Source organism: Dichotomopilus funicola (assembly GCF_033296635.1).
Source record: "Dichotomopilus funicola strain CBS 141.50 unplaced genomic scaffold C8A04scaffold_96, whole genome shotgun sequence".
In the NCBI taxonomy this organism is placed as follows: domain Eukaryota; kingdom Fungi; phylum Ascomycota; class Sordariomycetes; order Sordariales; family Chaetomiaceae; genus Dichotomopilus; species Dichotomopilus funicola.
Window position 1 is genome coordinate 30,643 of NW_026944117.1, and position 26,885 is coordinate 57,527.

General features: G+C 54.1%; 10 protein-coding genes across 10 annotated transcripts; 4 read left to right on the forward strand and 6 right to left on the reverse strand.

Annotated features, from left to right (window-relative positions):
• Positions 1–102: 102 nt before the first annotated feature.
• Positions 103–699, forward strand: C8A04DRAFT_32691 (uncharacterized protein; the record flags this gene model as incomplete). Its single annotated transcript, XM_062782183.1, has 3 exons — positions 103–111; positions 203–398; positions 485–699. 3 exons carry the CDS (start codon positions 103–105, stop codon positions 697–699), a joined length of 420 nt encoding a protein of 139 aa, XP_062633165.1.
• A 320-nt stretch (positions 700–1,019) lies between these two features.
• Positions 1,020–2,845, reverse strand: C8A04DRAFT_40431 (uncharacterized protein; the record flags this gene model as incomplete). Its single annotated transcript, XM_062784942.1, has 4 exons — positions 1,020–1,200; positions 1,292–1,377; positions 1,554–1,875; positions 2,100–2,845. The coding sequence occupies 4 exons, from the start codon at positions 2,843–2,845 to the stop codon at positions 1,020–1,022; spliced, it is 1,335 nt and encodes a 444-aa protein (XP_062633166.1).
• Positions 2,846–8,097: 5,252 nt separating this feature from the next.
• C8A04DRAFT_32695 (uncharacterized protein) lies at positions 8,098–8,583 on the reverse strand (the record flags this gene model as incomplete). Its single annotated transcript, XM_062782184.1, has 1 exon — positions 8,098–8,583. One exon carries the CDS (start codon positions 8,581–8,583, stop codon positions 8,098–8,100), a length of 486 nt encoding a protein of 161 aa, XP_062633167.1.
• A 4,035-nt stretch (positions 8,584–12,618) lies between these two features.
• On the forward strand, positions 12,619–14,199 carry C8A04DRAFT_15528 (uncharacterized protein; the record flags this gene model as incomplete). The annotated part of the gene is made up of 1 exon (XM_062778522.1): positions 12,619–14,199. The coding sequence occupies one exon, from the start codon at positions 12,619–12,621 to the stop codon at positions 14,197–14,199; it is 1,581 nt and encodes a 526-aa protein (XP_062633168.1).
• A 1,116-nt stretch (positions 14,200–15,315) lies between these two features.
• On the reverse strand, positions 15,316–16,502 carry C8A04DRAFT_32696 (uncharacterized protein; the record flags this gene model as incomplete). Its single annotated transcript, XM_062782185.1, has 3 exons — positions 15,316–16,081; positions 16,157–16,324; positions 16,390–16,502. 3 exons carry the CDS (start codon positions 16,500–16,502, stop codon positions 15,316–15,318), a joined length of 1,047 nt encoding a protein of 348 aa, XP_062633169.1.
• A 1,176-nt stretch (positions 16,503–17,678) lies between these two features.
• C8A04DRAFT_15539 (uncharacterized protein) lies at positions 17,679–19,441 on the forward strand (the record flags this gene model as incomplete). Its single annotated transcript, XM_062778525.1, has 3 exons — positions 17,679–17,738; positions 17,873–18,060; positions 18,196–19,441. 3 exons carry the CDS (start codon positions 17,679–17,681, stop codon positions 19,439–19,441), a joined length of 1,494 nt encoding a protein of 497 aa, XP_062633170.1.
• A 583-nt stretch (positions 19,442–20,024) lies between these two features.
• C8A04DRAFT_15519 (uncharacterized protein) lies at positions 20,025–20,708 on the forward strand (the record flags this gene model as incomplete). Its single annotated transcript, XM_062778520.1, has 1 exon — positions 20,025–20,708. One exon carries the CDS (start codon positions 20,025–20,027, stop codon positions 20,706–20,708), a length of 684 nt encoding a protein of 227 aa, XP_062633171.1.
• A 224-nt stretch (positions 20,709–20,932) lies between these two features.
• On the reverse strand, positions 20,933–21,685 carry C8A04DRAFT_15517 (polysaccharide lyase; the record flags this gene model as incomplete). Its single annotated transcript, XM_062778519.1, has 1 exon — positions 20,933–21,685. The coding sequence occupies one exon, from the start codon at positions 21,683–21,685 to the stop codon at positions 20,933–20,935; it is 753 nt and encodes a 250-aa protein (XP_062633172.1).
• Positions 21,686–22,753: 1,068 nt separating this feature from the next.
• C8A04DRAFT_32700 (uncharacterized protein) lies at positions 22,754–23,748 on the reverse strand (the record flags this gene model as incomplete). The annotated part of the gene is made up of 3 exons (XM_062782186.1): positions 22,754–22,889; positions 22,980–23,311; positions 23,377–23,748. 3 exons carry the CDS (start codon positions 23,746–23,748, stop codon positions 22,754–22,756), a joined length of 840 nt encoding a protein of 279 aa, XP_062633173.1.
• A 752-nt stretch (positions 23,749–24,500) lies between these two features.
• Positions 24,501–25,732, reverse strand: C8A04DRAFT_15534 (putative cyclase-domain-containing protein; the record flags this gene model as incomplete). The annotated part of the gene is made up of 3 exons (XM_062778523.1): positions 24,501–24,676; positions 24,816–25,474; positions 25,545–25,732. 3 exons carry the CDS (start codon positions 25,730–25,732, stop codon positions 24,501–24,503), a joined length of 1,023 nt encoding a protein of 340 aa, XP_062633174.1.
• Between the last annotated feature and the right edge of the window lie 1,153 nt (positions 25,733–26,885).

The following is a 26,885-nucleotide window of genomic DNA, read 5'->3' on the forward strand; positions in this document are numbered from 1 at the left end:
GCACCTTCCCAGCGTTGTTTTGTTTTGCAGGATCAGCATTCAGAACTTCTCACCTTGCCCTACTCTTGCAGCTTCACCCGCCTCGCCCTTTCAGCCGTCAAAATGGTCCAGGTATGTGGCAGTAACGCACTTACAGCATTACCATCATTTTCAAGTTTTGCATAAAGGCGTGTAATATAGCCCAATGTCTAACTTTCCCCAGATCACCTCTGTCCTCGCCACCCTCTTCGCGGCCGTTGCCGTTTCGGCCGCGCCCACTGATGCTCACGTCAAGAAGGCCACTCATGTGGCGGCCGCTGCCTGCGTCTACACTTGCGGCAGCGTTTGCTACTGGCAGGAGGACATTGACGCCGCCCTTGCCAAGGGTTCCCAGCTGCAGCAGTCCGGCAGTGCTATCGGTGAGTGCCTCCAATCCTCAAGGGCCCAACTTCCATAGACCGCTTAACTGACCATAACCTCCCCTCCTTTTTTTTCCTTTTTTCAGACAGCTACCCCCACCAGTACAACAACTACGAGGGCTTCAGCTTCCCCACCTCGGCCCCGTGGTACGAGTTCCCCATCCTGTCCAGCTACAGCGTCTACAACGGCGGCTCGCCGGGTGCCGACCGTGTCATCTTCGACGGTCAGGGTAGCCTCGACGCGCTCATCACCCACACTGGCGCGAGCGGCAACAACTTTGTCGCTTGCAAGAAGAACTAAATTTGCACCGTTGGAGGAACAGGGAGCGGGGATCAGCTTGGGGGCACAGGCTCATGCCTGGATTTTGGACAAATTGGGCATGCAGCCACGTGATAATAACAGCATAAAACGAAATAAAAATGTAATACTTCAGAACGAGAAACTCAGTGGTGGAACTGCTAGCTGCAATTTCGATATTGATGACGTCCGGAACGTCCCGATCTGCCGGGGCCAGTGAAATAGCAACATGGGCTGAGACTCTTGGCATTCTTCTCAGCTTCTACTGGCTTGGCCCTGCGACGGAGCATGGGGCTCATATGAGCCTAGGTGGTGTCCATCCCTCATCCTGCGCTTGGATCCCGTGGCAGGCTGACACCAAACTCGCCGTTTTCGTAAATCGTCCGGACTGGAACCCCTCGATTCTCTGCAATGAACCCAATGAGCTGTTGGCCGATGTCTTTAATTTCGTTATATTCTTGCAGGCGCTGTATGTAGGTTTTGACAGTGGCATCAGGGGGTTGACTGAGCAATGAATGAGTCAGTTTCATGAACTTCATAAATGTCAGGCCTATGGTGTCCGCTAGCCAGTTGCTAGTACGAAATCGTGACGTACTTTAAAAGAGCAGTCTCGCGTTCTATCTCAGCAGCAGAATGAAGCAACGAGCGTAGAGATTCTTGCGATTTAGAAAACGCGCCACACTAGTTCGGAGTTTGTGTTAGCATATCTGCCCGCTGTTCTGAAGAGAGCAAAGGTTGGTGGACAAGGGTACGGACGACTTTGACCATGTACCCGAGGTAGTTATCCTGTGTGACCCCGGGTCAAATTAGCCGTTTGTTCAGTCTGCTCGCTCCCGCAAACGCTGGGTTCTACATACACTCATGAGGTTCTTGGCTTCAACGTTGTCCTTGGGAATGATTTCTAGTGTCTCCCCCGAGCCCGGCCCCGTGATGGCGATTACGGACGAAGAGTCATCTCTCACCCGCAAATTGGCACCCATAACCCATGAATCAGGCGCTTCCAATTCTTGGTGCGGTGATTTCTCAGCCGCTTCCAACCACTTCTTGTAACTCCCTAGTCGAGACAGGATCTTGCCAATGACTCCACCGTGATCTCCGTCGCTTTGGGTTTTGCGGGCCAGCCACTGTTCAAATGAGGACGAGAGGGATATCTGAGTTTGTATGAGAGCAGGGATTTCCCTCACGCCATCGTCGGTGGTAACCATGTCGTTTTCGATGTTGTGGTGTGATGATAAGTTGAGACGAGTTCGTTCCGGTGTTAGGATGGAGAGGTGGGGAGTACAGTATGTATATGATGTATGCGACACTGTACTTGTTCCCAATCCCCCACCCATTCATTGTTCACAGTCCAAGTACCTCCCATCGTTCCTCATACTCGGTTATTTTTTCCAAAGAGCTCCGACATGCTCAAACGCTTCCCCGCCGGGGACTCGTGCCCAGCAACATCCACAGACTGCGGCTCGGGGGTATAACCGCTGTTATCCACAATGCCCGCCGTCGCAGCCTGGATGTACGCGTCAAAAGCCAGGCGGCCTTCCTGCCATGCCGCCAAAATCAGAGTTGCGTGCATCTCCCGGGTGTTGCTCTCATCAGCATGAATCCACAGTCCCAAAATCTTCTTCTTCGGGCCTTCCTCCACACCGCCGCCCGCCTGGTGATTCCCGTTGCTGGTGTTATTATTACTGTCGTCCTCCAGCCGGAACACAATCAGCTCCCCAACCACCTCGCAGTCCGTCACCCGCAGCAGATCGATGACCAAGTTCTCCATACTGCGGCGATTAAGCACAAACACGCACACCCGCGGCAGCACCTGACTCGTGGGCGCGATGACTGGTTCCTGCTCGCACACAAACATGGTGCCCTCCGCGCCGTGCTTTTCCCATCCCTGTGTAGTCTCCGAGAAGGTGTAGGCGACCGCGTTGGCGGCGATGGCCATGATCGAGCGCACGCCAGGCTGGTAGCGCCGCAAAACCCGTAGACTGAGCTCGTTGTTGTCGCGCGCCGGTGGCAACTGACTGTGCTGGTTGTGCTGGTTGTTCTCCATGTATTGGGCCGCGTCGGATTCATAGTCGGACGCGGGGATCTGGCGGGGCCCGCCGGAGCTTCCATGGTGTCGGTGTCGTGATTTACGGGGCGTTTGTCGGCTCATCTTGTTCGGAGCGAATTAACCGGTTGAAGGGTCGGGAAGGGGGTCGCTGAAGATGTCGTGGAGTTGGGCGATGTCGGCTATCTCAGGACACAAGTTGGGAATTGGAAGCTCTGTCCTTGGCGGTTTGGGCGCGTCCGGCATTAACCCCACCGCCAAGCAACAACCAAACGGGAAAGTGGGGTTGGCGCAGAACAGTATCGCTACCGTGCGAATAACTAAGGGATCTCAAGCTCCAGATTCGGAGCGCCGACAGCTCGAGGGTGAATTCCGGACACGCTCATGGAACTTCAAACATCTGAGTAGGGCAGATTACAGTCCATAAATTCCCAGCATCCCACAAAAATTGACTCCCTGCTTTCTTCATGGGTTTGGCACGAGTGTCCAGGGGAAGATCCCAGTCACAGGATGCAAATTGGGTTTAAACTGACTTAACAAAGCAGGAAATAACTGCATTGCAGTGGATTAATCATATCAGGGTGCTATCTACAATCTCACGCAGCACATCCTCAAATTGGTCCCAAATACTTTAACCAACGCCCGAGCCCGGCTATTCTTCAGGCCTACATAGTATAAAAACAATCGCACGACAGAGGAAAGATTTCTCTATGGCCGGATCACCAAAACTGTCTTATCGAGGAATTGCGGAATCGCTGGTGCTAGGCTCATAGAGATCTGCGAAGAGAATGTCGGTGGGATAGCGGTGGCCCGAAGGCATTGTGGCTGCATCACATTGCGAATAAGGACATACTCTATTAAGATGGGGACGACTCACCATTACCATAACGAAACACTTACCATCGCCAACACCCGTCACCGATTCAGTGGGATCGGGGGCGCTTAGGAAACTGTCGGCAACGGTGCTTATCACAGTATCAAAGCTGACCGTTGTGCGGCTAAACACCGCCTGCGACGTTTGGTGTACGTTCCCGCTACTTGGATTACCACCTTCGCGTTGTGGTAGGCGAAAGGCCGCGAATGGAACATCGTGCGACAAATACATTGCGAGACGTTCTTCCTTTGTCAACACGGCTGTCTCGAGCCCGATTCGTTCGAACGCGGACGAGGCCCCCAAGGGATGCGAAAGGTTTCTAGCATGTTGGGGGGGCGCCGCGGAAAGATGTATGTGCAATGCTGTGGATGTGGGCACGGTGACAGCGGAGAGACCAGAATCGGTGCCATGAGCGGGTCCCGGAACTGGAAGCTGCTGTTCGGCCGGAGCCTTGGTACGTTCTTCAATTGGAGGCATATTCGAGCGACTGTCTGGAAGGTATTGATAGCGTTGACCTCGCAGCAAGCCGCGGGTTGAAGGCAACGTGTCTGCGTGGTTTGGGCGAGGGGAAAACGGAGAGCTCCCAGGAGAATGAAGCGTCCTCGGAAAAGGGGGAACTGGGAGGTACAAAAGGGACAGAGGGTGCGGTAGCGTAACTGGGATTTCCCCCTGAGCAATAGGGAGAGCGTGGGCCGTGCGGGCAAGTTCAAACAAGCTTCAATGGAACCCCCGCGTGGAATATTGCGGCAGTGCTTCGAGACTAATCTGGAGCCAGTGCCGCCCCTTCGTCTCATGCGCTGGGGCCGAAGAACTCCAATCCCTACCCTCTTAGTTGGATGCCTTGTGTTGCCTGAGGTTCGGGAAGCCCCGCAGGACGCTCCCTAGGGCATCTGTGGAGGGCAGGCCGTTGCGGCCCTGGCGGTGAAGCGATTGTGGGAGGGGGTGTTAGCACGGGGTTTCGGCACCCATCCCTAAAGCCGACCGGTGCGGATGACGATGTGCTTTGTCGACGCGGCTTGTGGAAACTCTGTCATGGTTACTCAAGACCTCCACTGGGGAGCCCCAGATGATTGAGAGAGATGTTGGGGATGGTGTTAGCAGCTGGGAACGGATCGGAGAAGCCGGCCTGGTCCCCAGAGTGGCCACAACGAGGGCGGGAGGACGAAGCCCGTAGCAACACATTCGACCGCGGCGCCGAGGACGAGGGTAGGATTGAGTGATGGTTGCCTTGTTCGCTAAGCAGTACCCTAGGGTGTACTTTTGGCCAAGAGAGTTCGGGAGGACTGGTAGCCAAGTCGACATCCCCGCGATGGAGTCAAAGCGGCCGGCTTGCAGGAACTGGGCTCTGTGAGAATGGAAAGAAAGTCGGGTTCTCTGAATGTCAGGCCGCTCGGGCGTCTCTCGGGTGCGCCAGCAGACCGTCCAGCAGTCTCATACAACTTCCGACGATGATGAAAGCCGTATGGGAGACCGAAGGGAGGAAGAAGGCGGGCCACCAGCGGCAGGAAGGCCGAGATGATCTCGAAACGGCGACCGAGGGGAGCGGTGAGAATGGTCGTTCAAGTCCGAAGCGGGGAACTTTCCAAGTTGCTGCACTTCACACGTTAAAGAGGGCGGTAGGAGCGGAGGGGTGGACAAACTGGAGCAAGCCAGTCGCCCACCTCGCAGGTGAAATGGTCCGCGTCCAACTTTCCAGTCTCAGCCATCCAGCATCCCCTTCCGTCTGCGCTTTCTGAGAATATTCCCGACGAGTCCAGCGTGACCTCTGATCCGTACCGATGCGGGATTTGGGGGCTGTGCTAAAAGCAGCAAGCATTGAGACGAAAATCGAAGACGGGGTTCATGCCGTGTAACCGCCCTCCTCGATGAAGAATTCCTTCATCCTGGCCGATTGACCCCTTGAGAAAGCACCGCCTTTGTTTTTGGCCGACAAGCATCGGGGATTCGACCGAACCGAACAAAATCGCGCATCTCTTCCATCAACTCAGCTGCACACCGCGTCACATCGGCGGGGTAAGTGGCAGCATCCGCGTGGTGTGCCTTGGCGAATCGGCGCGATGGATGATGGCCGCAGATGGCGGCATAAAGCGAGGCTTTCTGCGTCGGACGTGGCTGGTCGAAGGAGTGAGCGGTTGGCAAGGCAGTTTGGTCACACTGCAACGGTAGGGCTGGGGATGACGACGCCTTCTTTTGGGTGAGGAGAGTTGAACGCCTTGCGGAGGTCGTGGTTCGCAAATGGGGATGTGGTTTGCATCGGGTAAAAGTCGGAGCTGAAGATAAACAGTATTAAGTGTGAGTATCGCACTGTATGGCTGGGGCCAGGCGGGAGCCGGAGGGGAAAACCAAAAAGGGAGACCAAGCTCAGTTAAGTGGTAGAATACCTCGATTGCGGAACGCTCGAGGGGTGTCGCCAAAGTTTGGAAGCTCAAGCTTCTTCCGGAGCTGATTTCGTTTTCCGACTCCTGGCACAATAAAAATATATACTTCAATCGCGAGGGAAGGCCACACGGCATGTCGGTGGGATTAATCCTCCGGTCCTGTATTTGGTACACCAGGGGAGGCCCACAATATGACACTGTGTCGGGCGGCCACATGGATGGAAGGTTACCTGACGTCGCCGGCCGCAGGAGCCTTGGGCCTCGCTTCCGGCCCATACACCTACCTATTCCAGGGCCATGGGGCACCCCAGCACCATCACCGCTTGCACGCTCTTCTTAATTCTTTGGTCTTCGATCACACATTGACCAACGTGAAATCCTCAACATTTACCCGTCCAGGACTCCAGGGACAATTGTATCAATTGTGTATCCGTCTCGGGCTTCTCACAATGTGAGCAAGATTCTCGTGAGCAACAACTGCGGTGGCATGACCAAACGAACCCCGTACGTGTTGTGGGGTTCCGTCGGTGATAGTCCGACGCGGCGACAGTCACACAGTTATTGATTCTCATATTGGTAAGTTCAGAACTTCAGGTGGGTTAGGAGCCGGTAACCATCTTTCCAGTATAACGTGCCGTGGAGGGCATTCACAGTCAACCTTCGAGCGGTTGCTGAGACGCCCGTGCCTGGCTATTTCACCCAATGCGTGATATGTAAGTTCCTGAGGATAAATATCAGGCATCTCTCGAGGGGCCAGGCTTCCCGCGGCCTCTGGCGACCTCCAACGGCCACTTGCTGTTTTACGCTACCTATGATCAACATTCAAACACCGCCAGCTCCGCGGGAATCCTTCTGACTCAAACCCGGCGCTCCTCGTCCTAGAATAAGACGCTAAACTGTTCTATCGGCTCGACCCAACCAGCACCGCTAAACACCACCCAAATTTTCGAATGTTCAGCACATGTTAGTCCGCATACCGATGGGCGCTAAAACTACTGTAGGCAGCAGTATTGCTGCCAGCGAGGATCAGAAAACAGAGTCTCAGGACTGCGCGTGGGATGTAGGGCCAGGTTTCACACTCTGGCCTCTGCAACGTTGGGAACGGGTGGCTCGCGAGGGAAGCAACCAGTCAGTCCCAGGAAGCGACACCGCGACAATGGGGAGGCAGGCCCCAAGTTTTCGATCTCGTTCGCCCAAACTGACGTGGGAGGAAGAATCGGTCCCCACGGAAAGCATTGGGATTTCTCCCTTTTCTGACCTGTCCGACACGCTCGGGCCGTCTCCAGAAATGCTTTTCGGCCAGGTCGATGTCGACTTTTTCCCGGAGGACATGCCGTTTGATTACACGGCCTACTACTACGAAGACTTTCATGGTATGGATCCAACGAGCTCACCGTGCTTCGACGAGACGCCACCTCTGGCCTTATGGCCCTCGCCATCATCTTCGAATCCTCCCAGAACTTCTGAAGTGTGGGCATGTCAGGAATGCGACAAGAAATTCCACAACAAGAAAGCTTTAATGTCCGCTTAGCCACCCATATCGTTCATCCCCGAATCATTCCACGGTCTGACTGACGGTCGTCCTACTAATACAGGAAACACACGCGTTGTCACGTCAAACCGTTTCTTTGCTCTACCTGCCCGATGGGATTTTCGTTTGCCAAAGATCTTCGACGGCACGAGCTGAGTCGCAGTCACGGCGGCCAAAGTTCTACTTTATTACTTCGATGTTCCGAATGCCCTTTCAAATTCAAACCATGCCGAAAGGATAGCTACAAACGGCACTTGAGGTTGGTTCATGGGACAAAAAAGGATTCCGGAAAGGAGTTGGGACGAAACTCTTTGCAAGGAAAAAATCACGAAAGAAAACAACCCGACGGGAACGGATGACCGTCTGGATTATGTTGATGGAATAGTTTTGAGTTTCTCCTCTATAATTATTTTCCGTTCTAGCTTCTAGGAGTTCATTGAATTAATTATCAAAATTACCCACTTCTCATTACGTCTCCTCCAGTCCACACGTAGTACCCCAGACAGGGACCGCCGGCTGCAGCTGCAGACATGAAACCCTCAACTGACATCAACCAGCTCATCCATATTATTGCCTAACAAGCTCTCAAAGAACTCGCCACGCCGGCCAGCAAGACACTCCAGCCTGCCACATCCACCGCCCAGAGCCAGCCCACCCGCCCCCGATCCAACCGACCCAACAGTCCCTCATTTCTCCCTTCAGTAAAACCATCACTAACCCACGCCACCGCAGCCCCCAGGACACTCAACCGCACCAGCGCCAGCGCCCCACCCGCTACATACCACCACCCAGCTTTATGCGCTGCAATCAGCGCGTTGCGGCGCACAAATAGGTTAGCAATCGACGCCGCGGCGGTGATGGCGGTCAGGGCCGAGGTGACTTTGACACTCATAGGGACTACCCTCTCGAGCGGGGGGGCGTAGTATGGCCTGGTGTCGTGCGCGAATGGCGGTGGGTTTTGGACAAAGAGGGCGAGGGTGTAGCTGGTCAGAGCCGTGGTGGTTAAGAGCGGTGTGATGCGCAGGAGGACGATGGGGTCGAAGATTCGGCGAGAAGCCATGATGTTTTGTTGGGTTGGGCCGGGGATTGCGTGGCAATCTGGGCCAGGCAAGCTGGACTGGTGCGTTTTCGCCTGTTATTGATCGAGAATGTGTTGTTGCTGTATCTGGAAATTGTGGAGTGGAAATGTCCTTTTGCGTTTAAGAGCGATCGCCGTTTTTCATATCCCTGAGTTTCGCCCAAGATTCTCGCGACTTCCCCTGTACAAAAACTCAGCTGTGGCTGACATTGACAAACGTTACACAAGTTCCTCGCCCAGTCGTTGGTCCCATTTGCTAAGCCACTGAATTACGCACGCTCGGAACCAAGCGAGCCAGACACGTGTGTAAAATCGGTCGTTCTGAAACAAAACCAGGGTGCGAGCAGTGCCTCAGTGGTGTATTGCTTCTGGGAACTGACTGAGATTGATCCACCCTAACGCATAATTCTATGATCCCAAAGTTCACTCCGGATCAAACATACCAATCCGAGATAATAATGCTTGAATCTGCTAGCACATGATCTTCTTGGTGTGTTTTTGAGCGACAGGGGAGACGAACATTTATACATATCCATGTACAAACAGCAATTACCTTACACGAATTACTCCGTGCCTAGTTCGCGAGTGTAAACTGACAGGTCTTCGACGACCTCAGTGCACAGCGCCGCTTCCGCCCCGCGATTTTTACTTCTTTCCCATCCCCAGCACGCCTATCGATCCGCCCCTGCCTATGCTGACCAGAACGATGACGCGGACCACCTGCGGGCCGTCCCTGCCGCTTACCGCTGACCCGGTCATGACGCCAGACATCCTACCTACGCATGCCCGGTCCCACTATATGGTTGTTAGGATGACCAGGTAACCACTCATACCTCCCCATTAACATCATCCGATCAACAAGATGAAAAGTCACCACCACCCAACGACGAACACCCCCTCTACCCTAAGGCTATCATGCTCCAACCCCCTCTTTGGCGTTAGTGCTCGTGAATGCAATGCCAGGAACGGCGGGGCATTCAGGAGTTGAGAGGGTTGATGGGGCAATACGGCTGAAGTTTCCCAGGAGTTGGAGACTTGAAGTTTGGGTGTGCCGGCTGACTATGGTATAATTAGGGAATGCTAGGTATGCATTTTGGGGTAAGTATCGCAAGTACCCTAGTTTTGCGAAGGCGGGGGAAAGGAACAGTGAGGGCCAATAACTGGGGAGGTAGCATGTGAAACTACCTAGATATTCAAGCTGTGGAACAAAGGAAACAATGCGTGCGGATGCGCTTAGTCTGGGTAAAAATACATGCAGGCCCCCGGTAAGGGGCTACCTTTCCCGCTACCACCATTCCTAGGGTCGTCGCTGGCTTCCCGCAGTTGCGTTCTGGCTCGTGGGCTGAGGCAGCTGGGCATGCTTCGGAGGAGGATGAGCTACAGCGTTGGGATTCAGACCAGGCTGTGGAAAGGGGGTCACCGTTCTAGCAGGGGGCTTTTGACTGGCAACTCGTGGATGAGTGGATGTAGGCAGTGCCGTCTTGAAATTCTGGGCTCCGGGTCGAATCTTATCGGAGGGTTTGACATTGGAACTGGTAGTTTAATTGGCACGATTGTCCTTCGACGGGTGAGGTTGAGTCACAACAGGGCGGGCCACAGCGGGCCGCTTCCCTGGCTTTCCGGTGCCATTGCTCAGAGACAGCTGAGCCATGGCCGGCGCCAAAGAAGGATGAGGGGACTGGGATTTATTTGACGAAGGGCTGAGAAAGGGTGCTGCTGGGCCCGCGTGTGTTGTCTTTGTTGTGCCTTCGCCTCGAGAGCAGGGAAATACCTGTTGCGCCACGCCGTGATTCTTAGGTCGAAGGCCATAACATACCATGAACTTCCCGCCAAGCCACTGGATCTGCCGGCTCTAGGCCTCCGCCCCGGCACCGAACTCCAACCACAAGCTAATGGGGTTATCCTCGGCATGGATTCCCGTGGCGTGTGTTCTGGAAAGCCTCGTGTTCTTGTTATCCCAGTGACAATGCTTCCGACATTCTTCGTGGCCACCGCCTGGACCCAACAACCGCGTATGGGGGTTGTTAAGAGCAAAGTCGCGGGGGATGGTCGAAATGAAGACCATACTCTTACCCTCCGGCCGCGTTGAACCGTCGTTTTCTTCATAAGGGACTACTAAGGCGGCAACGACACACGCACCGTTCCTGGTCTTTGCTCCACCCCCCCTTGGAAATGGCGTCGTAAAAGCTTCGAGCATGTTCGAGCGCGTGATGCCATTCCATACGCCATGGAATGTCCCCAACTTGAGTCCATGTCTTCAGCTTGTTGAAAATAACAAGAACCCTGTCTTTCCAGTCTTCCTGAGTGAACTCCGGTGGGGACGGACAAAGGTTGGCGGGGCTAGACATGCTGGTGGTACTTATGGTGGGCGTATCACTAATTGTTGCAGAGGAAACCACCTACCTGACGTTCTGTTGGGTAGACCCTATCGGCCAATGTTGACGATGTCGGGGAGCGGGGAGAAAGGGATCCTCAACGGATAACCAGTAGTAAGCCCGCACGAACATGGAAACCAGTCCGGGCAGCTCAGTATGAATTGTGAACGAAATGAAGGGGATATCGTTCCTTGATAGACGAACATGTTTCAGGTGCGGGGATTGCTGTGACCTATCTTGACCAACGAGAAGATAAACAAAATGAAGAATGTAACAAGGTGGTTGGGAAGCGCGGGTTGAGTTGACTTGGACTAGCTGCGGTAGTATAGGTACTGAACGAACACTCATAGGAATCGGGGGAGCTTCGGGGACAGATGGGCTCATTAATATACTGTCATAATCCTCCGTCTTAAATGCTCGATGTCGAAGCTGTGGACCGGTGATTACTTGTCCCAAACCCCCACCATGCTCATGGTGTCAAACATGGCCGCATGTGGTCAATATCGGCCTCTTGTATCTTCATCAGGCTCATCGATCACGGTTAGACAGTGCTTGGGCTGCCAAGTAACTGAGGGGTCCGTACAGGAAACTGGGCGTTGCCAATCATCAGCATATTGCGTTTTGGTCCAACGAGTCCTGGATGGTTACCGGACAGCCGTCGGCCAACAAGCTACGTACCTAATCTTGGCACATGGGCCGGCTCTCTCTTCTCGTTTTAGTTTGACAGCTTGGTGGTGCTAACCGCACTGGTGACCAGAAAAACCCCTCACCTACGTCTTGTTAGACTTGAGTATTTTGGTGTTTAGATGGGGACGGTGTTGCCTGAGCCGGTTAGCTAACCCATTTACGTTGGCCGTCTCGTCTCAGGTCCGGTCGCTTTTGGTCCCCCTTTCCATGGGTGAAGATGGCCATAGGCCGGACCAGAGAGACCTCAGATGGCCTTGGAAGTTTAAATGGCCGACCATTTCGGCCAGCACCAACAAAGTATCAGACTGATGAACCCGTTTTGTTCGGCCACATTGGGGGCTGACCAGTAATGCGGCCGGTTTGGTCAGGCAATCATGATTTATGGTGACCCCTGGAAGGAAATGCAAAGGGGTGCCGCAATGCTGAAATCAACAACACATCGGGTATCTTGCTAACCGGTACTAGAGGTGGAAGGCTACCTAGTACCTACCTAGGTAGGTAAACGATGTACAGGCGGGCCCTGGACCCCTGGCTACCTGGTATGTACCGGTAGTGCCAACTCGACTCATGGTCACAGGCCATTGGCAAGACCATAACCTAAACCCACCGAGACCCCAAACACGGTAGGTCCTGGGAAGCCCGCCGGATGGCCCGTGTGGTGGGGCCGTAGTTGTTCCGACAATTGTCGGCCCGAGGAGCCAACAGTTGAAGTTTGAACGTGGTTTCTGCTGGTCTCACGTGACTGATGCAATTTGACCGCTTGCCTGCCCCCAACCATGTCCTCCAAACCACCTCCAAACCAACAATCACACGTTGGTTACAACCACTTCACCAATCTCGTGCCGCACCCATCTCTCGCTGGGCCGAGCCCTCTTCACGTCCTGCGCCCCACATCAATGGTCCCAAGCTTCGATCTACCTAGCTAGACCACGGATTTCTCGAATTGAGGGAAAATATGCGCTCTCAGGGACCGCCGTCATGTGAACCAGGATTCCTCCAACTTCCGCGAAGGGCCCGGTATCGAATTTACCGGCATGTGCAGGTAACGAAGTCGAAATGGCGGCTGCCGTTTGTGTACGACTTTAACCTCTGGAGAAGTCACGCAAAATTTCCCGACCGTTGGAATCGCCGGATCCCTCACCCAGCGCGCGAGTTCGGGGGCCTGCTGCGATCTTGCCGCGCCATTTATACCGAGGTCACAACGTTGTTCTACTCCACCCACCGCTTCGTCATTCATTATTCCCAGCCCGGCTCTTTCCGGCCTCTTCTAGCTCTCTCGCCTGCGATAATATCCTCCCTCACCAAACTCGACATTGTTCTGAACCAATCCTCTTGCCATCAATTCGTTAACTCGGAGTGCTACCCTCCAGAGTGCTGCTATGAGGTAGGGCTCGGAGGTGGCGTGAGACTCTCTCAAGGCGTTCTGGGTAAAAATGTTTACATTTGCCAACTGTACCCTAAACATCACCCTCACCAGCCTTCTTTACTTGGCGCTTCATCCGATGACTACGCCGATACACTACTCAAGGAGTGGGAGGAGGTTGCAGCCCACCTCGCGCCTCACATCACACATAACAACCTGTGCCTCTCAGTTGTCTGCGACCTTGATCCGGCTCATGAGAACGCCTTAAAAGTTGCAAAGCAAATTGCTGCTCCATTGGCCGTGTTTCCCCAACTTAAGGACTGTCACATCCGGTTCTCTAAGCTATGGGACCGTCAACTACAAAGCTTAGCCTGCGACACGGTTCATAAAGCCCGTGCCCATACGTTACCTCTTTCCTCTGCCCAGAGTACAAAGAGGACTGGTCTCGCATGCCTACCACCCGAGCTTCGGATCCGCATCCTTGAATACACCGACTTGATACCGCCTTGGAAAGAGGTCTCATGGAGCCGTCAAGACCAAAAATATCTCTTAAATCATCCGATCTGCGACCTTGACGGCCGCAGGGACCTTTCGCCTAATGGGGCTTGCCCGCCGGATGTTCACCACGGCTGCTTACTCCACCAGTGCCACGGCGGAGCCGCCATGTTCCAACCAGATTACGACACCCACCCAGGCTGCTTCTGCCGTCGCCGCCATGGCGCCTTTTCATCGCGCTGCAGATGTTGGACCCCACCCACATACCTGTTTCTCATATGCCGCGATCTGTGTCGTGATGCCCAATACGTCTTCTTTTCGAGAAATCGCTTCATCGTCCACGACTTCCACGCCACACCACCAGATGAGATACCACCGGTACAACATGAACCCCCACCCGCGGACAACTCCAGCAGCCTGCAAAAATACTATCCATTTGACCGCCTAGCTGCCGCAGAATTCCTCGACGTTGTCCCCGACCACTGTCTTGGCCACCTGCGTTTCCTCGAACTCGTGTTTCCGCCTTATGCCCCGCATGGCTGGCCGAGAACTAACCATCCTGCGCTTACCGACTGGGCCCTCACGACCAAGAAACTACGTCACGCGCTAGAGGCCTCTCGCAATAGCCTGCAACAGTCCCCGGTCCTAAAGATTCGTTTTATCGTAGCCGGGGTATGACGCCGAGAACATCCTACTGCCCGTGAGGTGACCAAGGAAGAATCAAGGGGAATGGTGGGATGCTACCAGCAGATTATATATCCTCTCAAACAGCTGGTGCAAGTCAACCTGGTCGCAGCGTTGTACGTAAAACCCCTCGTGCCGTGGATATACAACAGCTGGTTTACGAAGGACGCCTCCTTCGACATGATTTGTGTTTGGCGCGAGCTGGCGGAGAAAAAGCTCAAACACTATCTGGAGAGAATAGGAGGCGTTGAGAACACGCCTGCTTCTCTTCACATAGAGGAACCGCCCAACAACACGTGGTATCACTGGTATGAAGTGCATTTCTATTGAGTCAGCGACCACGGGCTGGGTCGTCAAGGCTACCGGCCAATCTATGATGGAAGATAATTCGGTATGGATGCATTGTAATTGAATTCCGGGGGAAGTAGCAGGTCGGGGTTGTCTTCTCATTGAACATTGCGTGCTCTCGCATTTCAGCCAGTCTTATAATGGTTACTTCCATCAGAAGAACACACCTGACAGAAAATAATATTGTGAATTTATCCCCCTTGTGTTTAAAACAATTGACCCACAACTCACATATCAATTAGTTATAGAATTTGAACATAATTAATTACGGCAGTCTCCATCAAAACACAAAACTCGCGTACGTCGGCACAAGCGGATCATCCGAAATAATCCGTCATCTTGTCCGAGCAATGCCAATAATAACGGTGACTGAGACACAGCCCCCAAAGTCTGTTTCCACAGCGGGATGTCAGTTGCAAACTTGTAATTCTGCGGTCATAATCCGACGGAGAGGTGTCGGGTGTGGAGATCGCTCCTGAGAGCGGCACTGTCCAGACATGGCCGAGGCAGAGGTTGAGGCGAAGACACAATGCTAGGGCCAAAGCCATGTGCTGATTACAAGTTTGTAAAACTGAAATTCAAATGGTATTCGCAAAATCAAACCCGCTAACTATCTTATTTACCCCTAACGTTAACCGTTACGCCAAACTCTCTCATTGTATGTTTTCATTGCATGTTCCCAATTAAAATATCAGTGGATCTCACTTCACACTCGGCCATGACGTGGTGCCCAGTATCAACACAATCGCCACACGCCCGGAATTACACGTTTCGAGAGACGTGCGGGTCGTACTCCGTAGTGACACCCTGGCGGTGCCCATACTGGCCCTGCTGCTGCACCAAGAAATGTTCGTCCTGTCGAGAACCCGAGCCATTCCGTTGATGCCCCTGATGCGTCTCACGCTCCCGCTCATGCCGCGACGCAATGGCACTCATGATCAACCCGATCAACCCCCCAATGAGACCCCTGGGCTTGCGCCGACCAAGACGACCCGCGCCACCCCTCCGGCCCCCGCTCTGCGAACCTTGACCTTGATCGTCCTTCCACGGCCGGGAAAGAATCTCCCCCTGTTCTTCCTTGCTGAGTTTGACCAGCCGCATACCGATGAACAAGTAGATCGCGACGACGATGAACTCCTCGATGGACGCCATGCAGAGGTGCACCTCAAAGGGCGCGCCGTACCGCCTGAATACACCGCTGTGGATGAAGACGGTGAGGAGGGAGTAGAGCACGCGTACGGCGATGAGCGGGCAAGCGAGGAATACGGCGGTGATGATGACGCGTTCGGCGGATGGGACGAGTTGCCGGTGCGGGGTGGAGAAGATGAGAATGACGACGGTTCCGATGAAAGCGAGCGTGTACAGGACGATGCTGACCTTGGAGGTCGTGGGTGGTGAGTTCGGGTCGCTGCTGCTCGAGGAGCCGACGGCGGTTAGGATGGTGCCGATGAGGACGAAGAGCTGGATGGTGCGGAAGTGGATGATGGTGATGAATGGCCTTTCCAGTTCGCGGTTGACCCAGTCAACTCTGTGGGTATCAGGGTTAGTATCGTTATGGTTTTGTGTTGGTTCAGACGGGGTAATTATAGGGTTGTTGACGCACAGTCGAGACAGCATTCCGAGGGTTGCGAGAACAAGCGGAGTTAGACCAATGCTCTCAAGAGCAGCGGCAGCTATAATGAGGTTTGTGTCGTCCGGGTTTGCCTGAGACGCGATTTGCAAAGAGGCACCAACGACGCGGACAAGACACAGTAGTAACGTGTAAAGCCATCTGCCCGAGTTGTTAGTAATCATTGTCGGTGAACATGGTGTGCAACGGGACGGGCTCTTGCTCACCCAGAGCTACGAGAGAACCCATGGCGTATGCAAACGAAAATCGAAACAACTAAAGCCGGGACGTAGACAACCAGCTCGGCGATACCAATGATGGTATTGTTGGAGAGCGTCATGGTGTGCTTGGCAGCGGCCGGGTCGCGGTGCTTGGCTCGGGAAGATGCCTGCCAAAAAAGCTTATTTCAGAGAAGGATGTGGGTTCGCGTGGACAAGCCAATGGGAGGGGGCCAGCTCAGGAAGAATTGAGAGTGAAGAAAGAAATAGTTAACGAGATTTGAATAACGGTTCTGAAGAACAGATATTCTTGAAAGCTCTTGGCCTAAACCATCGAGGGGGTTATATAGCTATCTAACTATGCATCTCAAGAAAAGAGGAGAACTCGCGCGGTGGCCCTCCCAACATCCAACATGCTCGGCTTTTCTGTGGCCCAAACTGCATCGTTAACGATCCATCGCTCCAAATTCGGGGTCGCTTTTCGAACGGTCGGCGGAAATAACAGCAAAACAAGGGACGATCCACAGGCGCAAGCTTTTTTCCTTGCCAATCACCCAAGGAAAAACCAGATGACGACGGCACGACGGGCAAGCCACGCACGCAGGCCCAAGGTTTTGGTCTCTACGGGATCCCCGTTTGGGAGAGGAGAGACAAGGAGGATTCAGCCCTGGCGAGACGTTGGAGGCTCAGTCAACAACGACCCACCAAAAGAAGGTACGGAGTGGGCCATGCTTGAAGCGGGGATCCCCGGAGGAAAGAACATAGCGAGCCCTCATTGGCTGAAATCCGGGATTCTTCGTTGCTGCCTCAGGTCCCGGGAGGGTCCATGCTTCTCATTTTTGGATGGCGCTAGGCTACATCCGGTATGCAGTGGGAATGTTGCACTGCCGACTGCCGGCCTGGCGGCGACGAGTAATCGGGTCACTGTGAACATCAGCAACAGCAGTCAGGGCTTCAGAAATCAAAGTTTCGGTTGCCGCAGCCGGTTACTTTGCATTTCAGAGACTGGATGCAGCAGGGGGGCGCCAAAAGAGGCCGCCAACCGGCCAGCGTCCGCGTCTTCACAAACAGTCGCAAAAACCCCGTGCGATCTCCCAACGCGAGCGCTTCGACACGAAACGCCAAGTCAGGATTGCGACGATAAAGTTTAGCGGACTTGGGAAACTCGCTCGCCTGAGAACCCGGAAGGCCCTCGGGGAACGTAAAATTCGGTGTGTAACGCAGGTATTGCCGGTATCAAGGCGTCTTGTGTTTTCCGCCCTCCCTTTTTCCGACCCCGTCGCGGTTCCTTCCCCGATATGGGATACTGTGGGAGGCCATCCACAGCATGCCACACATGCCGCGTGAAGCGTGGCAAGGTTAGTGCCCCCGACCCCATCCGACACCTGCTTCCAAAAGTGGAAACAGGTCTGGGTGGCCGCCTAGGTTAATTAGTGTGCTTGCCCGAGTCGAGTGTAGCTAACCAACACGCTTGTGCGAAAAAAATCAAAAGTGTGACAGGAAACGGCCGGGCTGCAGCCAATGCGCACGAAAACGTATTCCTTGTCCCGGTTATCCGGACCCTACCGCGCTCGTCTTCCGGGACCAAACGCAGGCCACGGCCCGAAGGGTGCGGGCAACAAAACCGGGATATGGGGCCGATCCCTTCGCCCCGGCCATCAGCCCTACGGGCGGGCTTGAGTACGACCTTGTCCCATTCTCGGCTTCCTCAGGCGACGATACCGCAGACTCGGATCCGGACAGTCCCGATCCGCTTCCAGGTCCTCTCGCCCATGCAGTTCACAGCCTGCAGGGGATCTTCTCGATCCCGCAAAGCTTGACAGTGTCGCCCGATGATGCGGCGAGAACGTACTTCCTAACCTGCTACGGCCCCGCAAGCCCGGTCGACCATCTTCCAGAACTGGAAGAGCTCCTTCGTAGTACGGAGGTCTCCGCCTCGGCGTTCCTAGCGCCGGCCTTGGTAACCCTATCCCGGGAGCTCAAGGACCCGGCGCTGATGGCCCTAGGAAGGAAACATTATACAGCCGCTTTACAACACACAAACCGGGCGCTAGCAAATACACAGGTAGCCACCAAGGACGAGACCCTCGCCTCGGTGATGATGCTCGCTCTGTACGAAGCCCTCACCTTCCAAGGCCGCCGTTCTCCGGAAAGCTGGAATGCCCACATGAACGGTGCGACCGAGCTGCTCAAACTGCGTGGCCCACGCCAGTTCGACACGGCGCTCGGCAGGACTCTGTTCCTCGACGTCGTAGGCGACATCCTGGCGTCCTGTTCACAGCGCCGGATACCTACCCCTCCCGGTATCGTCAATCTACTGTCACAGCTCGGCCCCATTGTCGGCCCGGACAGCATGCACTTTGCCATCGCGCACGCGGCCGCCGAGATGGCCGACATCGTGAGCTTTGTCGCAAGCCAGTGGGACCACATAGCGGTGTCCGCGTCGCAAATCATCGTTCGCGCACGCCGTGTCGATGAAGTTTTGAGCGGCCTCCAGGACCAACTCCCCGCTCATCTCCCCTACACCGTCCTCGACCCGGCCAGCGCACCCGCTTCGTCGTTCCAGGGGGTTGCCCATTGCTACGAGGACCCCAAGTCCTGCTGGATCTGGAACAACTGCCGCATGATGCGCGTCTTTCTCAACGGGTTCGTCTCTCGCGCCGCACTCGCCTGGATGGCCGCTCTGCAAAACGCACCACCAGATGCAGAGGTGTCGTCAGAACTACACTCCGAGTCCCTGAAAGCCGCGGTGGTCAATGTGAAACGCCAGGGGACAGACATCTTAGCATCGGTATCATACTGCCGCAGCCTACCGGCCGGGAGCCATGAGCGCGCGATGGCCGCCCGGGGCCTCACTTGGCCGCTGTCGGCGGTCGCCACGTCTGTTGTTGCACCTGGAGCGATGAAGACATACGCACGGGATGCGATGTTTTCCTTGGGCGAGGAGATTGGGATACCGCAGTTGATTGATGCTGCGAAAATGGTGGATGATACGCCTATGCCGGAAGACTGGTACGTGGTTACGTTTAACTTGGTGGGGTTATCAATCAACCTCTGCTAACAATGTGACTTTCAGGGTTCATATTGTCCACTTGTCATGAGTTTTCCTCAATTGGGTGGTTGTTTCTACTTTGTGGCTCACGGGCTGGGCCGACAGTGGGTTTTAGTATCTGGCGTTTGAATCTGGGCGGGCATTCTGGTAACGAATTGATGGAGTTGTGAGGAGAGCTATGATCTCAGGACTGAAATGTGCGATAATTGCCTAGAGTAGGCAATACCTTGCAGTTTAACGGTTCCATTTGTGTTGTTTTACCAAGACCACACCACACTGGTGCAAACTCACCCGCAGGGCCCCGCTCTCAGCTGCCAGATGCCGTCCGACCATGCAGGACGGGACTATTTTGGGAGGAATCAGTGACACGTCAACATGCCGACGTCGTAATACCGAAGAAGCAATACCAGGGAGGCAAATCCTCTTCGTATTGCGGTTAAACTGCCGCCTCGTCGTTTTTGCCTTTTTATTTTAAACCAAAGACTCAACCCCACCCCAAACTTCCAGGAATTTCAGCAAATCCAAGGGTTCACACTTCCACTCGATCAACACGCCAAACTACACATTGACAACACCACATCTCACCGTCACAATGATCTTCGCCACCGCCCTCGTGGCCTCTCTCCCGCTCCTCACAGCCGCCCACTCAACACCACATCCTCAACTCCCCCGCCAATCCAACCCAGACCCAGACCCCCAACTCCTCCCATGGCAAGTCACCACCCTCACAACCCACGCCCCCTCCGGCCGACCCGGCAACCCCCCCTACTCCGTCCTCTTCGTCAACATCACCGACCCCAACACCATCCCGGTCCCCTTCAACGGGACCTCCATGGGCAGCCCCATCTCCTTCCCCCCTCTTTCCGCGGCCTGCGTCCTCCGCTGGAATGGCTACGTCAGCCTCGATACCTATCCCGAAGAAGACCCCTTCGGCCGCGTGACGGATTGCACGGTGGGGCCCGCGGCTGTGAACTTGGCGACGGCGGGGAGGTGGACGGTGACGGTGGGGAAGCAGAATGAGACTGGGTATGGGCCGTCGGCGACGAGGGATTTTACGTTGACATTTGGGTTGGAGGAGAGTATGATGGTGGAGCAGGGGATTGTGAGTGTGCGGTATGAGGGGACGGGGTCGTTTGCGGTCGGGGAGAATTTGGGGTTGGAGTGTGGCGGGAGTGGGACGTGTAATGTGTGGTTGAATGAGACGGTTGTGGAGGTGGAGCAGAAGTTGGTGGCTACGACGTGTTTGTCTGGGAAGTGTTTGGAGGAAGGGGAGTAACTGTGAGGTGATTATTTGGTGGCATTCATGGGGGGGGTGTCCAGTTGTTTTGACGTATCCCACGGGGCAACTAGAGTGCGATTAGATGAAGAAAAAGAGATATGATTTGTGCTGCCATCCTATGAAACCGTTCAAAAATATTCCTTAAGCCATCCATAAGTTCCATAACCCCCCGTTGCCCCCTTACATCAGAATACCCACCAAAGATACCTCTTCCCTACCCCCTAGTGCTTGACGGTGATCTCAAAAAAGTGGATATTCGACGCCGTCGTGCCCTGCAAATAGTTCCCAGCCTTAAAGTAACTTGCCGGCGAGTCCAACTGGAACGTATCCAGCACCTGCTCACTACCCCCATTGATCAACACCGACAACTTCCCGCCCTCATACCGAATCTCATACGTAAATTCCGTTCCCACAGGCACATTCCCAACCTTCTTCACAATCTGGTTGCCCCCATCCCTCGTCTGCTCCACCCCCATCGACAGATCCCCGTTGGCAGCATAATACAACTCTGCCACAGGCTTCGTCGACACCGAATCATCGATATGAATCTGCCCCACCACCGTGCCAGACTTATCCCCCGTGCTCGTCGCTAACAACCGCCCAAACAGCCGGTTCGTGGCCGCCTTCGGATCCCACGACGCCGGCTGTCCGTTGCTGGGGTTGACCTCGCGCAGCTCGGTCCGGCAGTGCTTGCTGTTGGGGGTGGTCACGCACTGGGCCGAGTCGGGGGAGCCGGGGACTTTGAGGACGAGGGCGCCGTCGTCGGGGTTGGTGAAGAAGAAGTCCGGGTTGTCGAAGCCGTTGCAGCCTTGGAGGTCGGCGCTCTTGATGGTGGTTGGTTTGCCCGGGTCGCCGACGGGCAGTTGGAGGTTCCAGGGCTTGAGGTCGAAGTTGCCGCCGGGCGCGCACTTGGGGTCGAGCGCGGCGAGGGTATAACCGCCCCAGAGGGAGAGAGCGAGCAGGAGGGAGTTCATGGTTTTGGTTGTATGGAATGGCTGAGTAGATACTCGGGAGTTGGAACTTGGAAAGTGAAATTGTATGCGATGTTGAGAAGTGAGGTGAAATGGATCGACGCAGGGTCCGAACCCATTCAATTTATCCAAAACGCACTCGCTAGCATGAATATCACAAGAAGCTCAATGTTCCCCAAAATCAACCCACCGACTTCAGCTCTCATCTCACGCCGTCACGACGGTGTTTCGAAACGGGGCCATGGCCGGGCCAGGTGATCTCAATGCTACCCAACCGGGCCGGTCCGATTTGTTGTCAGAACTTTCAGGGGCTTTTACGACCAGCTGTTTGGCGCCGACGCCGCAATTGCCGGGTCGCAAATCTGGGGTCGAAGTAACGTGAGACGAGATGAATCTCCCCACGTTTGGGGAAACGAGAAGACGGAGAATTCGTTTTCCACCAAAAGGAAGCGTTAGTTTCGACAAACATACTCAAACACTGCGATCGTTCCATGTTGTCTCGTTGTGGGCTGGCTGCTGGCTTGTGGAGCGCTGTTGCGTTAGGCAGCCATTTAGCGATCTGAAAGATGTGACGCTGGGTTTGACCTTCCCAAGTCGACTACACCCCCGTGCGAATCTGCTGTTAGAAGCGCCTCGTTTTACAGATAAGGGACCGATCGTGAAGGTCTCGGTGGGTTGTTGTTGAACAGCAAGAGCTCGACATCATGCAAGCTATCGACAAACTCGGAAAGTCTTCCCATTCTAGTTGTCAAGATTCCAAACACTCGCCATGTAAATGGTCAGTGTAGAAGCTTATGTATTTGTGTGAAATAATTGACCATGAGCACTCGAGATTGTACGAGTAATGGCATGCACCACTCGAATGTAAGGGGGGATATAATGGTGGTTTGTGTGTTGTAAGTTAGGTATGTACCTAGGTATAGTTATTTACAGTTATCGAGGATTAAGTAATAATTAATAGGTAAGTACCTGTTGAATGAATGTTTTTTCTCAACCCGTCAGGCTTCTCTTCATACCTCGATGTTTAACCAGCCTACTTGGGTAGGTAGACTTCACAAGTTCAAACTCCTGTTAGGTTTCGGAAACCTGAGCATCGACCTCTCCATCAGTCCAACGTTTATAGTCACTAAAGTAGGCGTCGTGGATCCTCCTCGCGTATTCCATCATCACCGGGAACCCCCGCACCACTTTTTCTGTCGCTGGTGCTCTGTAATTATATCATGTTAGTCTACGCACGCTCTCACTCTAGGTAAGTGAGAAAACAATCTTTTTTTGAAGATGAAAAAAAAAAACTTACTGTAAGCGATCTAGTGATCCCACAATAAATCCAAAGACTGTGGCATCCGCCTCCGTCGGCTGAGGACCACCAAGGACCCAGAACGGCCCAACCTTGCCCTTCTCTTGTGCCTTTCTGTGCGATTCGACCAGCAATTCGTTGACATTCTCCCATGCTTCTGCCCCGGCTGCGGCGGCCTCCTCGTCGGTGTACCGCAACGCGCCCTGGCCGTCAAGTCGATCCTTGATCTTGCGGTACAGCACAAGACCTAAAACAACCCGGAACGGCCATGGGATAAAGCCGAGTGTGTCGTCCCGCATCGCGTAGTAGTTGTCCATCCATCTCTCTCGGGCCTACGAGGCGTTAGCGACGACACACATTAAATCACCGCAAACGAAAAAAGAAATAGAAAACAAACCGCGAAAAAATACCACCGATCCTCCAATAACGCCCTCACCGCGACATCCTTCGCTCTCTCCGCTCCCGTCAACCTAGAATTCCAATCCGCTATATGCCCGTCCCGAACCAGCCGCTCCGTAATCAACGCCGAATCCGTCAACAGCTCCTCTTTTCCTTTCTCCCCCTCCACTATGGCGGGCGACTCCAGCTTCACGAATGGGACCTTGCCGCGCGGTGCTTGAAGGAGAGATCCAAATTCTGTACGGTAAGCGAAACCGCTGAGACGCAAGCGCGTTTCGAGTTTGAGGACAAAAGGTGATGCGACGTAGTGGTTGCCGACGGCGGCGCCGCAGTAGACTGTGAGGCTGGGGACGGGTATTGGAGTCTCCATGGTGCTTTGTTCACTTTGGCGGTTACATCGATGCCAAATGAGGAAATTGCGAGAAGATGGAGTTTCTCAGGAACGGAGATGTCAGCAAACTTTTATTGTGTGAAAAGTTTCATTAGCCCCGTTCGTTGCCGGATTCCCAAAAGGCTCCATGGAGGATTGACAATCGTTCTAAATCCGGAACACGAGTTCGCGAGAGAGCCAATGATTCCATTGCATTGGTGTCGCTCGAATCCTTCCCAGTCAGATGGGGCGGAGACACGGAGAGTACCGGGGCATGGTGTTCTAGTTCCAGATCCTGGTGGAACCAAGGCAGCTGCTCTAAGTACCTCCCACTGAACAAACTACGAGGTCAACAATTTGCAATTGGCCAAGGAGATTTACATGGAAGATTTGTTCCACTCTTAGGCCCAATTTAACCAATGTCTAATGGGAAGAGAGCCCTGACTACCTCTCTCAACCGACCACGTAAACACCTGGAAATGTGCCCCATCGAATCAGCTAAACCATACCAGATACAGCTGGGTACCTTAGGTAGTGGAGTATTTTTCATATGCCAACCCTTATCCATTTACCTCAGTGTACGCTCTAATTCACACTTCTCATTGTAGGTACTGGAACACATTAGAATCGACTCTGTTTGGTAGGCTGCATGTAGTACCAAGCCACCAAACCACAAAATTAAAGAGCAAATGCTAGTTCAAATAGTGCGAATGCAAGCTACTGCTATGACACATTCCACCAGGAGTAAAGATTCAGAACAACGCAATAGCGTTAGGTGGCGATGCCACTAACCCAGGGTGATTCAGGGGCGCGGATGTCAGCAAGAAGCTGTACCGCCCCGTTTTCTTTGCGTACGCGGCCACGGCCTTGAGATCCCAGAGCTCGCCAATGGACATGCCAAACTGTGTGAGCAACCAGGGATGCAGGACTATTTTCTACGATTAGCATTCGTCCGGCAAGATAAAAAAAAAAGGGGGGGATGACCAGGGAAGATGCCGAGCTTTGGCTTCCAGGTAAACTTGAGAGTGCCGACCCGGTTACCTTAGGTAGAAAAGGGGAAAACTCACCCAACTCAGACAACGGCAGCTGCGTCCCATCGGGCTTCAACCCAGGCACAGCCTCAAACGCATGCGCATCTCCCGCGACAGCCGCAAACCTCCGATTCCACAACCACCGGGCCGTTTCCTCACTCCCATGCACCCCCGGTATAACCAGGCCACCCCCAAACTTGGCAAACTTAGCCATATCCTCCGGCTTCGGGTCCTCCAGCACCTCCGTATACCCAGTCCGCACAATCAAAATATCCCCCGGCTTAAACTCGACGCCCTGAAACGCAGCCACCTTCTCGATATCCTCAACCGTGATCCGATGTCCATCCAGCGGGTGGTACGGTGTTCCAGTTGTCTGTTCCTGGTACGCTTTCCAATCAATCAGCACGCCACGGCCGGCCAGCGCGCCGCGCGAGTGCCAGTGCTCGATGGTCGGCAGTGGGTTTTCGGCGGTTGACTGTACTGAGAGACCTTCGACGGTCGGCTGGAACCCGTTGTAGGCTAGCCCGTCGGTTGTGACGTGGAGGAGACTGTCCCACTGGCTGCTGAACTGAGTGTTGATGGCCAGCTCGTCGTCCCAGCCCTCGTAGTCAATGCCTATGTCACGTAGGCGATGGGGAGTATGTACGGGAGGTTTGCGGTTGGGGAAGGGGATCTTGATGCCGTTGAGGGGCCAGCTGGACTTGAGTGAGCAAGTGCACTTCGGCTTGAATGTTTTTTTATGCATTTGTTGAACGGAACACTTACTTGAGTGAGATGGAAATACCATCCTTCACTTCCTTGCTTGCAGCCGCCACGATTTCAGGAGTAAGAAAGTTCAGCGTGCCAAAAACATCCTTCTTCCCATCTTTGTCAAACACGCCCCAAGCACATCCTTGGGGTTGTCCCTCAACCTTGGGGAGGTCGTCAAAATCCGGAAATGAATTGGTAGCCATTGGAAAAGGGGCCGTGGCGAGAAAGTCATTAGTTTGTTCTTGGTAATCTGAAGGATGCAGAATTAAACCGCTGCGAACATATGATAGATCCCGGGATCAACCCACCCCCATTCGGCGTGCGTTTTTTGCGAGTTTTGTATGAACGGAGTGTTCCCCTCGGGCGTACATGTCGGTGCCGTGAGCTAGTACTAGCCTCCACTCCCGTGTGTTCGCTAACTACCTTACGCTAAATCAACAACCCTGACCCTTGCTCGCTTTCGGTTCGGAGCGAACATTCGGACTCCATGGGCTGACGATAACTAACCCCATTCGCCTATCGCCGACCCCGCTCACCAATGATGATTTGATTTCCATCTGGACTTTTGGGCTCCCGCATGCTTCTGCCTCGCAATGGCGATTGGTTAGCTCAGCTTGAAACGGAATTGATGGAGGGCCAATGTTCAGAATATCCAATACCAGTGTTGCGTTCATCGGCAGCCAAGAGCTCGACGAAACCCCCTCGGATTGTGAGTTGTCGGTGAGCGCGCTGCGCGCGGGGCGGGGTATGACTTTAGGTCAAAGTCCTTGTTGAGATTCTCACAAGTCGTCCGATCTAAAAGGTGATGACAAGTTCCCCGCTGGCCCTTGTCCCTGGGTCTTGATTTTCCCCGCACATTCTCCCGCTAGCACTCTAACTCTCATCGTACTAACCCCCGCGTAAGTGGGCATTAGCAGGGTTGTCACTGACCTTTAAAGGGCCGCAGTCCTCAACCGTGCCCAGCCCCTCTGTTACATTTGCCCGCGTTACTTCCCCTCACCATCATGCAAAGACGGCCTAGGCCCTCACAGAAAGAGGATTGTCTCAAACGGGTGCATTGGCGAGAGCTTGATGGTGAGTTTGGGCGAAGTGCCGACTCCGCTGTTCCCGAGCCTGTGGAGAGAAACGAATACGACGATCTCGTCCCGCTCGTTTTCGTTTTTCGACCCGAACTCACAACCGACACAAAGCGGCCAATACAAAATCCATGTTCACTTGGGGGTTAGGGATGACGTGAAATGCGTCCGTCCACGACAACATGTGGAGTAATTATCTTCAGGGGCGGCAAGCGATACTCGTAAACTAGCCCCTCGTCACTCGTGATTCGTCGAACGTTTTACTGCTAGTAGTTCACAT